An 18,365-nucleotide genomic window follows, 5' to 3' on the forward strand; every position below is an offset into this window, starting at 1 on the left:
GCTGATTGAAGTTTTAGTTTTTTATGGAAATTAGGGGTTGTAACTCAAATATTTTGAATGTTAAAACCCATTGTGTGGTACATCATTTTAAAGGCCTTTCTAAAACAAGAAAGATAGCATCAATAAAAATGTTCTATGATACTTTTATCCAAAATGGCGGCTGATTGAAGTTTTAGTTTTTAAAGAAATAATTGATAAAGTTAAATCAGCCGCCATGTTTTAAAAAGGACTTTAAAATGATGTACCTAACAATCGATGTTTACATTTAAAACATTTGAGTTACAACCCCTAAGTCACCCCCTTATGAGGAGTTGGAATTCAGTTGAACATGAAAAAGAGAGTATTTTGACCAATAACTAATCCTGGAAGTTACAGTATTATCCACAACAGTTTCCAATTTAATGGAGGGTTCCCATACATATGACTCACTATGTATATAAAGGTGCGTACAGATATACGCGCCGCGAACATGAGCAATTCACTTTTAATCAGCTGATGCCAAGCTTTTTATATCTGTATCTTACCGTTCTGTAAAAATACAGATATAATCAGCTGTTAATATAATCAAGTACAAGCTTGTCTATGCATGACCAAGCGTGCAGATGAGGAACAAAATCTGGAGAGAGCAATAGGAACTCTCACACTGAATGCTTGCACTTGCTGGTTGCGTTCAGTGTGAGCAGTTACATGTGAGTCATAACGTGTTTCAATGGCACTTTCCAAATTTTGTTATCCGGCTTATGCATTCAATGTGATCAAACCCTAAACTTCGTTCTTACTATAATGAATGATAAAGCAAACCGGTAGATTTATGACATTTTTTCAGCTATAGGCCTACAGGAAGCCTAGTCTATATTTCTACATTGTTTAAAAAGATCTGGCAACGTTGCGGAGCTAGAAAAGGATTGCGCTATCTGCTTTGTCTAATGAAAGACTAGGATGGCAACACCAATGTTAATCAAATACTGCCATTATAACGTGGACCTCACTATAGTCATAGTCACAAAATTCAATAGGCCTACTCATCCTACTCATGAATATTCTAGTAAGGGCCTATAATCTGGTGAATTTTTATGAAAACATAAAATAAACATAATTGAAGCAACACTGAAAGCTTTTATTTTTTTATACAAACACACATTGATTTTTACAAACCTACTTTTTCATGAGTGCAAATATAGCCTATACCTTTATAGTTCATGTCGGACAATTATTAAATAAAAATGGATAAATAGAGATCTCAATGAAAATATGCAGCAGGCAGCTGATGTTGTCAGTTATGTGAGGCAATCAATCTAAAAGTAATTCTTTTTCATCAAAGTGTTTGGCATGAGCGAAATATAGACATCATTTTCAGTTAGTACTGTATGACTCATGTACGAGAAGAAAAGACCTTAAGATTTCAAATCTAAGCCAAATCAATAACATTTCAACCCTCAATGCTGTTCCACCATCTTCATCAATATTTTCTTCTTCACCATCTTTTTCAACTTGACCATCTTTACTTGTATATAATCCACCGAGGCTGCTCCACTGCTACTTGTATATAATCCACCGAGGCTGCTCCACTGCTGATTGTTGATTATCACCAAGTAGACTCTCCAGCTTACAGCCGCTGGATGTATTCTTCGGCGTCAGCCTCCCGTTGAATGGGGGCCTCGGGACGGTTAAATGTGGAGGCAACTGGATCCTCGATAGCTTGGAGCAGACATTTCGGGAGCTTGGATGGCTAGTAAAACCAAGTTTAGGTCTACCAAGAGCTTCCCATTGATTTGATTAGTCGAATAAATGATTATTATTCAGATCCCCCTTATGATCCAAAACACACACTAGCAAAATAAAACAATAGAAGAAGCTTGGAATGCAGAATGTAGGACGAGCTTCTTAGACTTATCAAACAATTGCTACACTTTTTTCAAGGTCAAGATTGGAGTCAGTGATTTATCTCTAAATTTATCAGTGACGTCATTGGGGTTAAGGTTATTCAAAGGAGAAGTCTGGCACATCCTGCGCATGACTTCTCCTTTTTATCCTACTAGGCCTAACGTGATTCAGTTTATTATAAAAAGTACAGAATACGAATATAGCTTAATAAATTGTGATGGCTAACATGGTGGTAAAGCTTCAGTTGATATAAATCCATGCACATTTAAAAACACAGATTTTGCAGCTAAAAGGTTTGGATTCTAAGATGTGATTCCAAATAATGTAAATAGTGCATTAATTTATAGGCACAGAACTCTCTCGAAATTTTCTCCAGTAAGTATGTGTTCTTTTCTGTAGTATTAATTGACCAGATGTAGTACATTTTTATAGTCTCAAAACTCATAGCCGGAAGGTTTTTTTCGTGTATATGCTTCCTGATGTAAACTTTCAAACAATCTTCACGCGCAAATTTATGGCCACAAAAGTTACAGTTGAAAGGTAATTCTCCTGTATGTTTTTCATATGTATCTTCAAACTATTTGAACACATTTATTGTCACAATGCTCGCAGCTGTAAGGTTTCACTCCTGTGAGTTCTGATATGTTTTTTCAAATCACTTGATCTGGTACATTTAAAGTCACAAGACTCGCAGCTGTAAGGTTCATATCCAGTATGTGTTCTTTTGTGTAATATTAATTGACCAGATGAAGCAAATTTATGGTCACAAAACTCACAGCTGAATGGTTTTTCTCCTGTATGAATCCTGATGTGAATTTCCAAATAATCTGCACGAGCACATTTAAAGTCACAAAAGTTACAGTTGAAAGTTAATTCTCTTGTAGGCCTATGTTTTCTCATAACATGTATTTTCAAACGACTTGAAGTAACACATGTATAGTCACAAAGCTCGCAGCTGTAAGGTTTTTCTCCTGTATGTGTTCTGATGTGATATTTCAAATTACCTGAAGTGGTACATTTAAAGTCACAAAACTCGCAGCTGTAAGGTTTATATCCAGTATGTGTTCTTTTGTGTAATATTAATTGACCAGATGTAGCAAATTTATGGTCACAAAACTCACAGCTGAATGGTTTTTCTCCTGTATGTTTCTGTTGTGAACTTTCAAATAATTTTCACGAGCACATTTATAGTCACAAAAGTTACAGTTGAAAGGTAATTCTCCTGTATGTTTTCTCATATGTATTTTCAAACGACTTGAAGTAACACATTCATAGTCACAAAGCTCGCAGCTGTAAGGTTTTACTCCTGTATGTGTTCTGATATGTCTTTTCAAATCACTTGATCTGCTACATTTAAAGTCACAAAACTCGCAGCTGTAAGGTTTATATCCAGTATGTGTTCTTTTGTGTAATATTAATTGACCAGATGTAGCAAATTTATGGTCACAAAAGTCACAGCTGAATGGCTTTTCTCCTGTATGCTTTCTGATGTGAATTTTCAAATAATCCGCACGAGCACATTTATAGTCACAAAAGTTACACTTCTTTCCTACCGAAGAGATGGAATGTTGATCGTTGCGTTCGAGTCCACCCACTTCCGTTGCATTTGTAGGGCTTGCAGATGTCCTGCTGATAGATGAAGGCTCACTATTCACAGAACATCCTTCAGCCTCTTGCTCATCTGCACACAACAATAATGAAAATTTATTACAGGTACAGTAATTGAAATCAGCAATTGAGATATTGCAAACTGGGAGACATTTCATTGTTGAGGGTGATGCTCACATGAGCTTAAGCTAAGGCCCGCCGCGAAGTAGACCCAAATTTGAAAAGAACTCACTCCTCTAAATATCATTCAAGAGTTTGGAAAGAGCCCACTCCTATAAATATCATTCAAGATTTAAAAGAGCCCACTCCTCAAAATATCATTCAAGAGTTTGAAAAGAGCCCACTCCTCTAAATATCATTTAAGAGTTTGAAAAGAGCCCACTCCTCTGAATATCATTTGAGAGTTTGAAAAGAGCCCACTCAAATCAAATCATATCAAATCGTTCTTTATTTTGACAAAAAAAACACAACTCAGTGAAATAAAGATATAAACTTCTATACAGTTAGTTCCTGTCAAAATAAAAATACTACTTGCTAAATTATTTACAATTTGTATGCAAGTAGGAGGTCAGTGAAAAAAAGTTTTTAATGCTACATTCACACACACACTCACACATCTTTCTCTTTCAAGTTGGTATGTGCAAAAAAGGTAAAATAAGTATTATAATAACATGGGAATCAGATAATTACAGAAAAATAACTCTCAATAGTTTCAGGCAGACATCCAGTAAGCCATTTTGATATTTTTTTTCAAAAGTATTTTGTTCTCAATATTTCTTATATAATCAGGTAGATAGTTGGAAAATTTTGGCCCCAAAAAGACAAAGGATTTCTGAAAAAAGTGTTATACACTCTGAGGTGTCTAGCTAAATTTTCAACTACTCTTCTAGTTCTGTATACATTATCATTCTCGAACATTTGCCGACTTCGATTGCCTGATAACATGTAAAAGGATGATAAGACTTTGAAAACATATTTATAGCGCAATGGCAAACAATCGAAAAATTGAAAGATAGGAAAAAAGTGTTCGATCCTGCTCACACCCTTCATACACCGTACTATGGCTTTTTGAAGCACAATTAGAGGTGCTAGATGGGTTTTGTAGGTGGATCCCCAGCAACTAATGCCATAACTTAATTTGGAATCCACCACAGCAAAATAGAGTTGCCTGAGCACAGCTGAAGGAATGAATTTTCTAAGGTGGTAGAATTTTTTTAGAATATGGCGGAGATAATTTTTCAATTTACAAATGTGATGAGACCAAGAGAGTTTCTCATCCACTACCAGACCTAGATACCTGATGAAATCAGTTTGTGCCACAGTACCACAATCACAATTGATTTGACTACAAGAAATTGTATGAAATTTTAATGGGTGAAGGAGTTGCCAAGGAGTAGACAATGTGAATAATATTTCTCTTTTTCTATTCTGATCCAGGATTTGATTTTCTTGGAAAATTATTTCAATTTGGCTTTTATTTGAGTATTTTTTGGATTTCTTCTAACTTTTTTAATCAATTTATCTCGGGAATGGATTGCTTCACATAAACCATTTGTTATCCAGGGTTTAAGTTTTCTTAAATGCGTCCCTCTTGCCACTATTATTCTAGAGGATTTAGAACATTCAATATATTCATTCAAAGTGTTTAGAAATGTATTAAATTTGAAATCCAAGTCATCACTGGAGAGAACATCACTCCAGTCATGAGAGCGCAACATTTCCTGTAAGCGCCCATAGTCTAGAGTAACCCTCTCCCCAATGACACATTTATTATCTAGCCTATTATTTTGACTGAGCGTTATGGCTACAGCTTTGTGGCCACCTATTGATGTTTCTATTACAGTACCTTTAACAAAATGGGAAAAATTTTGTGATCTGAAATATATATGGTCTATGCATGTGGAAGAAGAATCTGTTACTCTGGTAAACATGTTTATGATTTGCTCATAACCGTAAAAACTCAATATATCAAGATAGCCATCAACTATTGATAGCCATAATCATTATTGTCATTATTTAGTATGTTCAAATTTATATCACCAATTATGATGGAATCGCCTGCCGGCAAGCTTTCTAGTACAGCGCTGAAACTTGTTAAAAACCGCTCAAAGTTGAAGCCGTGCCAGCGATAGAGACATAAAATATTAAATTGGTAGTTATAAAAGCTACATCGCAGAGTTATCAAATCCGCACCCTCGATGTAACCATCTACACTTTCACATACAAAATCAGACAATTCAATTGAGTAGTAAGCTATTATACCAGTAGCAAGAGTAAAATTGGAAATACTGGGAATTTTCTCATAACCATCGATGTAGAATTGAGATGCCTCATCACTTGAGTTCAACCATACCTCGGACAATATCAGAACTGCAGGCCTGCCACTCCAACAACTGATATAAGTTAACAAGCTATCAAAATTACCTCTAATTCCTTGTATATTCTGATGAAATACGGTCAAATTGAAGCCACCCGAAATATGAGAGTCATTTACTTCGTCAACAGACTTTAGTACCTAATATACAATTATTATTTAATTCTTCCATTCAGAAATGAAAAAATTAATACATTATTTAATATGCACATAATACATGATATGATTGGAATATTACGAAAGATTGAGAGAATCACACATTCACACACACACACACGCACACACGATCATAATGTATTCTCATCATGAAAGAAAACAACGTACGTTTTGAGCTCCTTAGCTATAATATTTATAACTCCTCTGAATATCATTTCAGAGTTTGAAAAGAGTCCACTCCTCTAAATATCATCTAAGAGTTTGAGAAGAGCCCACTCCTCTAAATATCATCTAAGAGTTTGAAAAGAGGCCACTCCTCTAAATATCATATAAGAGTTTGAAAAGAGCCCACTCCTCCAAATATTATTCAACAGTTTGAAAAGAGCCCACTCCTCTAAATATCATCTAAGAGTTTGAAAAGAGGCCACTCCTCTAAATATCATATAAGAGTTTGAAAAGAGCCCACTCCTCCAAATATTATTCAACAGTTTGAAAAGAGCCCACTCCTCTAAATATCATCTAAGAGTTTGAAAAGAACCCACTCCTCTGAATATCATCTAAGAGTTTGAAAAGAGCCCACTCCTCTAAATATCATTTGAGAGTTTAAAAATCACTTTCCAGTGGTTCGGGACTCACCTAAACAACGCACGCCGTGGGATGTTTTGTAAACCAGTGCTATAGTAAACGCAAATTGGTGAGGCGGGTGATGGTGGCTCCATCTCTGAGTGAAATTGGTAAATTTCAAGCTTTAACTTGCATATGTTATTCTAAATATTGGAGATGTGCCAATCAAAAGACAATTTTAAAATCAGGTTTTTATTTATGTTTTACAGAAAAAAAAATACTCGTCACTTGTAAAATTTTAACGGTTTAGTGGAGGCTTGAATTGGAACTTGAAATGTTGATGTTCATTCCAAATTATTCAGTTACAATAAAATGTATGACTGAATAAAAAAAATCTTGAAAAAATTATTTTTTATGAGAAGTCAGGTTATGATGAGATTTAAATGTAAACAAACAAGAAGCAAACGGACTGTTTGAACTTTTTTTAATGTTTGAAATTTACCAATTTCACTCATAGATATGGAGCCACCATCACCCACCTCTCCAATTTGCGTTCATGGTAATGGTTTACAAAACATCCCACGGCGTGAGTTGGAGTAGCATTGATTAGCATGGGTCTACTTTGCGGCGGGCCTAAGGCTTGTGCGTGAGTGATGAGACGAGTTATGATGAGAGATGAGTGAACCTACAGCTTTAGGTGAGTCCCGAACCACTGTAGAGTGATTTTCAAACTCTCAAATGATATTTAGAGGAGTGGGCTCTTTCCAAACTCTTGAATGATATTCAGAGGAGTGGGCTCTTTTCAAACTCTTAAATGCTTTTTCTCCCTCAGGTAAATTGTTGCCCTCGGCTTCGCCTCGGGCTTCAAACTTTTCCCTCAGGGAGAAGAAACAGTACTTTTCACTCTAGATAAACAAATAACTATTAAGAGTTTGAAAAGAGCCCACTCCTCTAAATATCATTTAAGAGTTTGAAAAGAGCTCACTCCTCTAAATATCATTCAAGTGTCTGAAAAGAGCCCGCTCCTCTGAATATCATTCAAGAGTTTGAAAATCACTTTCCAGTGGTTCGGGACTCACCTAAACAACGCACGCCGTGGGATGTTTTGTAAACCAGTGCTATAGTAAATGCAAATTGGTGAGGCGGGTGATGGTGGCACCATCTCTGAGTGAAATTGGTAGATTTCAAGCTTTAAATTGCATATGTTATTCTAAATATTGGAGATGTGTCAATCAATGTGTCAATGACAATTTTAAAATCAGGTTTTTATTCATGTTTTGGAGAAAAAAAAATACTCGTCACTTGTACAATTGTAACGGTTTAGTGCAGGCTTGAATTGGAACTTAAAATGTTGGTGTCCATTCCAAATTATTCAGTTACAATAAAATGTATGACTGAATAAAAAAATCTTGAAAAAAAACTATTTTTAATGAGAAGTCAGGTTATGATGAGATTTAAATGTAAACAAACAAGAAGCAAACGAACTGTTTGAACTTTTTTTACTGTTTGAAATTTACCAATTTCACTCATAGATATGGAGCCACCATCATCCACCTCTCCAATTTGTGTTCATGGTAATGGTTTACAAAACATCCCACGGCGTGAGTTGGAGTAGCGTTGACTAGCATGGGTCTACTTTGCGGCGGGCCTAAGGCTTGTGCGTGAGTGATGAGACGAGTTATGATGAGAGATGAGTGAACCTACAGCTTTAGGTGAGTCCCGAACCACTGTAAAGTGTTTTTCAAACTCTCAAATGATATTTAGAGGAGTGGGCTCTTTCCAAACTCTTGAATGATATTCAGAGGAGTGGGCTCTTTTCAAACTCTTAAATGATATTTAGAGGAGTATGGGGTCTTTTCAAACTCATGAATGTTATTTAGAGGAGTGGGCACTTTTCAAACTCTTAGATGATATTAGAAGGAGTGGGCTCTTTTCAAACTCTTGAATGATATTCAGAGGAGTGGGCTCTTTTCAAGCTCTTAAATGATATTTAGAGGAGTGGGCTCTTTCCAAACTCTTGAATGATATTCAGAGGAGTGGGCTCTTTTCAAGCTCTTAAATGATATTTAGAGGAGTATGGGGTCTTTTCAAACTCATGAATGTTATTTAGAGGAGTGGGCACTTTTCAAACTCTTAGATGATATTTAGAAGGAGTGGGCTCTTTTCAAACTCTTGAATGATATTCAGAGGAGTGGGCTCTTTTCAAGCTCTTAAATGATATTTAGAGGAGTGGGCTCTTTCCAAACTCTTGAATGATATTCAGAGGAGTGGGCTCTTTTCAAACTCTTAAATGATATTTAGAGGAGTATGGGGTCTTTTCAAACTCATGAATGTTATTTAGAGGAGTGGGCACTTTTCAAACTCTTAGATGATATTTAGAAGGAGTGGGCTCTTTTCAAGCTCTTAAATGATATTTAGAGGAGTGGGCTCTTTCCAAACTCTTGAATGATATTCAGAGGAGTGGACTCTTTTCAAGCTCATAAATGATATTTAGAGGAGTCGGATCAAGGTGTCATTCTTACAATGGGAGTAGCAGACGCATGATCTCAACTTATCTTATCAATAGCTTATCAGTATGACCACAGAGCCGAACGCTTCCCAAAGTTACCTAGTGACCCCCTGGGTTGGAGCACTCGCTCATGAACTGTTATATTGTGATCTTTGAATCTGAGAACAAGCTACAAATTGAAATGCATAAGCTCAACATAATAAGCGAACATTTTGAAATGAAAAATTTGTCAATCAAAACAAAAATCATGGCTTTTAATAGCAAGTGGCCGATATGATCAAAAATAGTATTGGGAGACAGGATTTTGGAACAAATTTCAAATTTTAAGGCTGCGACATCACATATGATTACGACCAGGATGTGCAAAAAAAGATATCAAAATTCAACATGGTATGCGGAGCAATCACTCGATCCCTCAAAGGTAGAGCCAGGAAGAGCACCTTGATTAAATTTTATAGAGCCATGGCGATACCTACTTTGACTTACGGAAGTGAAGCATGGGTGCTGACAAGGATGCTTGAGTCAATAATACAGTCAGCAGAGATGTGATTCCTTAGACAAGTAAAAGGATGCACAAGAGAGAATCGGATTCGGAATGAAAATATAAGAAGAGAATGTGATGTCCAACCAGTGTTGAGTTTGATAAAAACATATAGAAATAAGTGGTCAGATCATGTCCTTAGAATGCCTGAAGACCGTTTCCCATTGAATGCCCTACTCCACAAGCCAATAGGCAGAAGAAGTATTGGTAGACCGAGGAAGAGATGGACGCCGGAACAGGCTTCAAAAGCCTAATCCATGGCGATGATGATGATGATGATGAAACCAGCAGCATTTAACTGTACAGAGTTGGTGAGAATTATGGAAACAGCTAAATATTTCTTTCATAAGAATAACTTGGCAGTAGGTTTCATTGGGCATTCTATTTGAAATGAATAATTACTCATCAATTTTGTTCCTCATAAGAATCTAAATTCATTTTTAAAATGAGAAACGTAGTCATGTGATCATGATTTCGATAAAGAGTTCCAAGAGAAAATGAATGGCGAAAACCGCACATTGATATCTCAACCCGTATCAACTTTGTTGATGTAAAATTTGTAAATTATGTTGTATATTAACCAGCTGAAATCACATGTCAGCGCATGAAGTACTGTCTGTGTGATAACTCCCAAACAGCCTCACCTGATGTTATGAATGAATAAATAGAAAATTGGGAAAACTGTTGTAAATGTATGTAATGAATTCTTCTGTTGACTAAATGATAAATAAATACAATTTTTTTCTTATACAATTTCAATGCTATATCTAGAAAAAGGACGAAGGAGTAGTCATTTTGTTTTCCTACGAACTTGACCTGTAAAAAGGTTCGGAGAGTACGTGTTCAAAATTTGAAGCTGATTGATCATTTTTTTCTAAAGTTATTGTAGAACATACAGACAACGACTTTGGCCTTCAGTAAGTCAAAAGTGAGAACTCGCTGACGCTCGTTCAACTGAATATTCAACTATTTGATATATTATACAATTGGAAACTATTATACAGATTTGGCACTCAACAGATGTTTTTGGTAAATATATATTATTTGAAGAGTTTCGCAAAATTAATGCAAGCCCATGATGGTGACCTTGAAATTTGGTCGATTCTTATGTAGTTTACTTCAAGATGGTTATTGTACCTGAAGTGTAAGTTTTATTTGTTTTTGGAAATCCTGATTTTACTTCAAAATTAATCACATAAGTCTTAAAAACGCAGTACTAAGATACATTGATTAATATCTTATTGACCGAGCAAAGTGAGGTCTAAGATTCATGTCGACAGTTTTGCATTTCTCTTTATGTATTCACTAGCAGGTTATCCGTGCTTCGCTACACAGGGTCTCAGAAATTCCGTTGAGGATGAGGATATTTGTGAGAAATATAATAGCTGCATGCATGTTGTTAGTGAATTTTATAGATGACAGAAGCACCCATAGTGGAGTTTTGTGGAATTCGCGAAAAGAATTTACATTCAACGTATGTTGGTTAATTGGCTATATTATTGTATTGATTCCATTAAAAATCAAAACTTCAACATACTTTTATAACTATTTAACTAACCGCTCGTACCGGCGCCGGTAAAATATTGTATGGTAGATGATTTTCAATGTTTATATCGTATTTAAAGATTACAAAATACAGCTTTTCGAAAATTTGAAAGATTGAGAATCAATAAGTTATTCTAAAATTAACAAATAACTTGCAATTATATAATTATCACAATCGCTATAATTGTCAGAGGAATCAATCAAATCATGTATTCTCCATTTTTTACAATATATACAGAGCATGAAATTACCATAGTTAATGAAATAATAATTATCATATAACTAAAAAATCACAATCATACCCTGAAGAGCATTACAAAAAATCATTTTATATGGAAAATAATCCCAAAGGTTACAAAAACCTGTTTGGGCAGAAATATTATTCCTGTTTGGAATATTATTATGTTGCTTTGGCCTGTGATCTGTATATGTCCTGTAACATCATATCAGTATCATTGATCATAGGCTGCCAGCATTTGTATCAAAACATGAACACATTTTACAACAATGTATGCAGTATGGAATTGCATGTCCCATGAATGAAATTTGATCATTAATTCTGAAAAATCTAGAAGGAAAATTGAAATTTTGGCTTCGAGGTGCACGAGATTGAATGGACAAAAATATTTTCAGAATCTATGTGCAAAATTTGGAGATTTTAATCATTCCCGTTTAAATGCAATCCACAAGTTGACATGTTTTGATGCGAACAAACACAACCCTACTCTCTCTTATTATATAGAAAGAAGATGTATCAATGTTTATATGTTCCGCATTTACGGCGAAACGCGGCAATATATTTTCATGAAATTTGTTCCTTTTTGAATTGCGCGTCGACGAATACATAAGGTTTTTTTGAAATTTTGCATTTTAAGGATAATACAAAAGGAAAAGGAGTCTCCTTCGAACGCCAATATTACCGTAAAAATCAGACTAAAGATTATCCATCATAAATCAGTCATAAACTCAAGTGGATCATTAATTATTGCATGACATATACAATAAATTAATATCTCAATGTAACTTAAAATAAAATCAGCTGTCGTGTGGACTATTAATTGCATGCAATTAATAACTGAAAGTGAAGCCCCATACACACACACATCAATTTTTGTTCGTATGGTATTTTGCTATCCTTATAAATTCTATTAGCTTAAACAGATGATGTTTGTCAAGTTCCGTTTAATCTAATAGAATTCATAAGGACGGCAAAATATCGTACGAACAAAAATCGATGTGTGTGTGCGGGGTGTAATATAGTATTTTCTCTCGAGCTTCTTCTGCTTTCAACTCGGGCTGACCTGTTGCCAGTATGTATTGGAGGGATTAACTTTTGATGTTAGCATTTTTGATACACCTACCCCAACAGTCATTAGCCGTTTTCACACTGATATCTCGTCGACACGACAAACATACAGGATTCACTCTGATGGACAGTATAAGAGGAGGCTGTTGTTTGTAACTGCGCGAGGTCTACTGTTCACAGAACTACTAGTTATATTTTCATTTGTTATATTTATAATGGTTTGATTTCTACCATAATATGAATTGATTACTTTTATCTCCATATGCAATGACTTTCATATTTTTACGTTGAACTAGGCTACTCTTCGTAAACAAAATTAATTAACTATGCAGGGTGTAATAATATTATTTAATGGATAAAATAACAATAATAATTATTATTATCCATGAAATAGACAACAAAATATGATTCTTACCATACACTTCCTCTTTGATGAAAATTTGGCAAAAATTGCCTAAACGCTGTTCATTGTCATTTTCATCACCATAATCCTCATCTTTGATTAGAAACCATGGTGTGCTGATCTGTGTTGTTGGTTCTTGGCTGCTACCAATCTCCTGCTTGACAACTGTTGCCATCTGTAATATTCACATCCACAATAAATGAAAACACAAAGTATATTAATTTTAGACTTCATAAAAAAATGTTGAAGTTAGGCACGTTCAACTGGTTTCAATTCGGACTGACCAGTTGGCAGCACTAATATTGATAACGACAGAAGCCATTCTTCCTATGGCATGACATCAATTAGAGTTTAGGCTCTCAATTGACTGAACATTTCTACTTGATAATTTATTATTCTACAAAATCCAATTGTTTTGAATACATATCAATCACCAAGTAAACAAGTTAACCTTTTTCAAAGCAAAAAAATTGCATTTTCTTGCAATATCTCAAAATCTACTGAAGTTACAAACTTGATCAGTTTCATTGGATTTTTACATAAGCTTGCAAATTAGCATTGGATTTTTACATAAGCTTGTAAGCATTACTTACAAATTTTACATGAGCTTGCACTATTTTAAAACTTATTATAGCCATGAATAAGTTATAAAACATGAAGATCATTAAAAAAATGTCAACATATGCTGCTGGCATGTTTGTCCAGCTAGCCTAATCCTTAAAAACCGACAATGTAATACATGGTTGAACTCGTCTTGACCTTCTCTATCAATCTGTGTAAGTAACAGTAATGCTGGGTTCTGCCAATATACTAAAGTGCCCCTTTTTTCAGGTCGCAACTGATCAATTTTGTTTTTGACACGACTTGCCCATCCAAAACCCGTGTCCAAGTGCTTCTCTATATATTTCTATACCAAATGCATCCTGCATCCAGTCATTTTTCTTAACTTTCTTTTTTCTTTTAATGATTTTAGATCTAAGATCTTTATTTTAATCAGTTTTTGTTGAACACTGCATAAAATCTGACTCTGACCAAGAAAACGGTTTTTGACAATTTCTTAGTCTTTTTCATTCAAAAAGGTAACATAGGGCTATCTACACACAAAGTGTTAGAACAAATAAAAATGTGATGAATCAAGCGTGGCCAGTGATATAGGCCTAAGTCTAAATTTATACTTATACGCTACATCAAAATTAGCTAAAACTCAATTTAAAGTAAGAACTGTTAGGTAGATCTATTATTGGATTAAGTTAGGGTTGTAAATTAAAATATTATTCTCAGCTTCTTGCTCGAGCCTGTGGTAATTTTCTAAGGCCCGGTTGCACAAAAACCGGTTCAATTTGAAGAGTGATTAATTTTACAAAAAGCAATCAGAGAAGGCTTTTTTGAAAAACGGCTTCTCTGATTGGTTCTTGTGGAATTAATCACGATAGAAATTTAACCAGCTTTTGTGCAACCGGCACTTGAAGTTTTGTAATTTTGAATGAATACCATCAACTTATAAGTTAGAAGAAAAACTAATGAAGGAACAAACAATGTCAAAGTCTACAACAATATTAAGTACGGTAATTAAAGAATCTAAAGTACGGTAAGCCAAAAGACATGTGATCATGCAATTTTTAGCTTATATCTGATGGTATGAACATTTTTTGAATAGGGCCTACGGTAGGCTACTCACTTCTAAATCCATTTGTTTTGCAAAGAAGCAAAAAATAATAGTAATAAGAAAACCCTATTGATAATTAATAAGTATATTTTATCAATATTAAAACAATACGGTAACAAATTATGCAAATTTTAGGTTTAGCAATTTTTAGGTTACAATACGTAATACGATGGTATGAAAATTATTTAAATACTCACTTCTAAATCCATTTTTGTTTTGAACTCAGACAGAAAATAATAATAATAAGAAGAAAAACCTATTGATAATTGATAAGTATATTTTTATTAATATAAAACGAAATTAACAAATTATAACAATACAAAGCTGTAGATTGATGTAAATGGAAACTGGAATGAGATTTCTTATTTCTTTTCGAATTTAAAATTGGTGAAAATTTGAATCTAACTGATCAACTTGATCTCGATCTCGAACTAGTTAATAAATATCAATAGCTATATTATCGATAGAAATATCGATATTTTGGCTCTAATACTATCGATATTAGTAGTTCCGACGTTATGACGATATTGATATTCACTGTTCGATATTTTCTGATCGATATGTTATTGAATATTTAATAGTTATTTCAATCCGATATTTTTAGGAACAATGTTATATCAGTGTCTGGTTTATTAGAATGATCAAGCTAAACTTATTTCTGTTTTTTTTCGAATGTATCGTACAATATTGATAAAATGATTGACAGAATCCAAGGGCAGGGCAGTGGACTGTGGATTATAGTTGGTATAAATACCTACAAATAAATCTTTGAATTCTGTACATAAAAATACTGATAGCTTGAAGTGTGGTAAGTACGCCAATAAAAGACTAAATGAATCAACAATATAAGATTTAATAATAACAAGATGATAATAGTAGGCAGATGGCCACATACAAAAACAATTGTGTCAAGTATCTTGGGATCAATAAAATAATAATAGGCAGGTGGCCACATACAAACATTGAATCAAATATTTTGAGATCAATAAAATAATAATAAACGGTGTACACACGTACGTTTGCCTCGGGTGAGCATACGTGTATGGGCTTGCATTCGCACGTGTGGACACTGTTCGCTGAGGCATGTGGGCGAACCGGAACCCTGTCGGTATTTTGGCGTGCTCAAAGGCGCCTCGGGCGAGCATTGAATGTACGTGTGGACGCGATTTTGCCATACGGGTGAGGCAAAACGTAAACATTGAAGGCGTCATAACCTAATTCCAATGAATTAGGTTAATGAATGACAAATCAAATTGTGATCCAATAACTAATTGTGAATTGTAGGATTTTTGTAATTTTGTAGGATATGTGGATTGTCAAATATTTAAATAGAAACATGCATGGAGTATATAATTCATATCATGATTAACAAATTTAGAACTGCATAATTTATGTGAAAAAAGCTTCTCTACAGGGTTCCTACAAGAAAGTATAGATCAAATATTATTTTACTGTGGCTATCAAATCATCTTGTGTTTGTTTCATGTTATCAATCAGAGTTGTTAATTAAAATTGTAATCTTCAATATGATATAATACGTTTTAGATAGCTAGGCTATCTATAGAGAGATTTATTCAAACTTTGAACTAGTATTCCTTGAAGGTAAATCTTGAAGCTAATCTTTTGGAGAATCTTGTTTTGTCATGTGTATGAGCATAGTTAGTTTAAAATGGGCAGCAATTAGTATTTGATTCAATTTATGGCTAATTTCCTCAAAGAAGACTGTCAATTTTGTGAGACAGTGTTAAGTGCTTTGATTAGGACAACAAAACTGGAATTATAGTAGAATTTTTCTTTTTTTGAGATTCTGAATAGATATTGGAAACCAACAAATGAATCGCCTAATGCCAAGAATCTTAAAGTTAGAGCCAATCGTTCTTGTGGAGTTATTGCTTCCCTCATGATGATATCATTTTTTGTTTAGATAACTAGTTGAATTGGATTCAGTATATTAACAACATAATGTTTTGACAACCTAAGAAAGATTTAATTGTCAATATTATGTCATGTAGCAATTTATTTCCTTACTTCAACCTACAATTGTTCAACCCACCAACATCATTTGTCAAGTTTTATTTTTGATTTTATTATATACGGTAAGTCATTGAAATAAAATGATACTGCTGCAATTTGTGATAACTATCTTCAATGATGGAATGACGCCATTGTTGTCATGTTGTGGAAAATCTACATCTACCATGTCTTCGTGTCGTCTGCAAATCAGTTAGCTTTTTGAATGCTGAGGCATACGTGGATCGCGTCCACAAGGACGTACAGTGAATGTTGAGGCATATGTACATACGATTGATCGCGCAAATCTGTACGGACGTGTGTACAAGGCTATAGGCAGATGGCCACATACAAAGGCAATTGTAAGTAGGTTAAGTCTTTGAATCCTTAAATAATAATAGGCAGATGGCCACATACAAAAACAATTGTCAAATCTTGGGAAAATTACAACATGTGAAATAATGTAGAGAACTACAAAATTTAAAAGAAATTAGGTCAATGACATTAATGACCATTGAAGTATGACAATAAATATAAAGGTAGTAATAATGATACCTGAAATGAATATAAATTGAGGGCAATAATGAAAGTTATTACTAAGGTACAATAATAATGATTAAAAAATGACAATAAGCTGTAAAAAATGCTCAGCAAATAACATACATAAAAAATATATGTGGCATAGGCCTTCAGTGATTTGAATGTCAAGATAGACTTCGACCAAACAATTAATAGGCGTTACTGGCCTTAAAATATCACTTAAGAGCTAAGGGTAGCTAATAAATACAATGAGGACAGTCCGGGTTGAATATAGGCGACATGGGCCTTCAATGAATTGAATGTCAAGACAGACATCAATTAGAACGAGTAATAGGCGACAGTGGCCTCAGGAAATCACTTGTAAAGCCAAGGGTAGCTGTCAAATCCAGAGAATTAATAGTTGCTACTATTGAATACAATTATATAGGCGTCAGTGGCCTCAGAAAATCACTTGTGAAGCCAAGGGTAGCTGTTAAATACAAAGAATAATTGCTACAATTGAATACAATTATATAGGTGTCAGTGGCCTCAGAAAATCACTTGTGAAGTCAAGGGTAACTGTTAAATACAATGAATTAATAGGCGTCGGTGGCCTTAGTGAATTGCATGTCAAGATAGACATTAATCAAATAATAAGTAGGCATCAGTGGCCTCAATGAGTTGAATGTCAAGATAGACATTAATAAAATAATAAGTAGGCGTCAGTGGCCTCAATGAGTTGAATGTCAAGATAGACATTAATAAAATAATAAGTAGGCGTCAGTGGCCTCAGTGAATCACTTGTAAAGCCAAGGGTAGCTGTCAAATCCAATGAATTAATAGGCGTCGGTAGCCTTAGTGAATTGAATGTCAAGATAGACATTAATAAAACAATAATGATGCATACGTAAATGAAAATTGAAAAGAACGATTTACATAACCTGAATAAAATTTTGAAGAGGAGATGCGGCCAGGCAGACAGGCAACGACTCCGCAATACCAACAGGAACAGGACATCAGCAAGCAATGAAGTGATCAGGCCATGCGATGACAAGCATGGAAACGTCCACTACAGCAGGCGAATCCCCCAATGGAAAAGTAGGCTGGAGCGAGTAGAATTCCAAACAAATAATCCGATCTTCAAATTGTGGAATTTTTGGATTGATTTCCAAACAGTAGAGATGATGCACTTGAAAGTTTGAGGTTCACGAGGTGAAGCCAATTGTAGAAAAATGGCAACTGAAGCTTACACGAGGTTGTAAATTTAGACAAAGTTTATC

General features: G+C 34.5%; 1 protein-coding gene across 1 annotated transcript; it reads right to left on the reverse strand.

Moving 5' to 3' along the window:
• Positions 1-986: 986 nt before the first annotated feature.
• LOC111057699 (zinc finger protein 239-like) lies at positions 987-14,952 on the reverse strand. Its single transcript, XM_039433664.1, has 4 exons — positions 14,754-14,952; positions 12,903-13,065; positions 3,365-3,565; positions 987-3,029 (listed from the first exon to the last, which is right to left on the reverse strand). Exons 1-4 carry the CDS (start codon positions 14,763-14,765, stop codon positions 2,482-2,484), a joined length of 924 nt encoding a protein of 307 aa, XP_039289598.1. The 5' UTR covers positions 14,766-14,952; the 3' UTR covers positions 987-2,481.
• Between the last annotated feature and the right edge of the window lie 3,413 nt (positions 14,953-18,365).

Source organism: Nilaparvata lugens, chromosome 7 (assembly GCF_014356525.2).
Source record: "Nilaparvata lugens isolate BPH chromosome 7, ASM1435652v1, whole genome shotgun sequence".
In the NCBI taxonomy this organism is placed as follows: domain Eukaryota; kingdom Metazoa; phylum Arthropoda; class Insecta; order Hemiptera; family Delphacidae; genus Nilaparvata; species Nilaparvata lugens.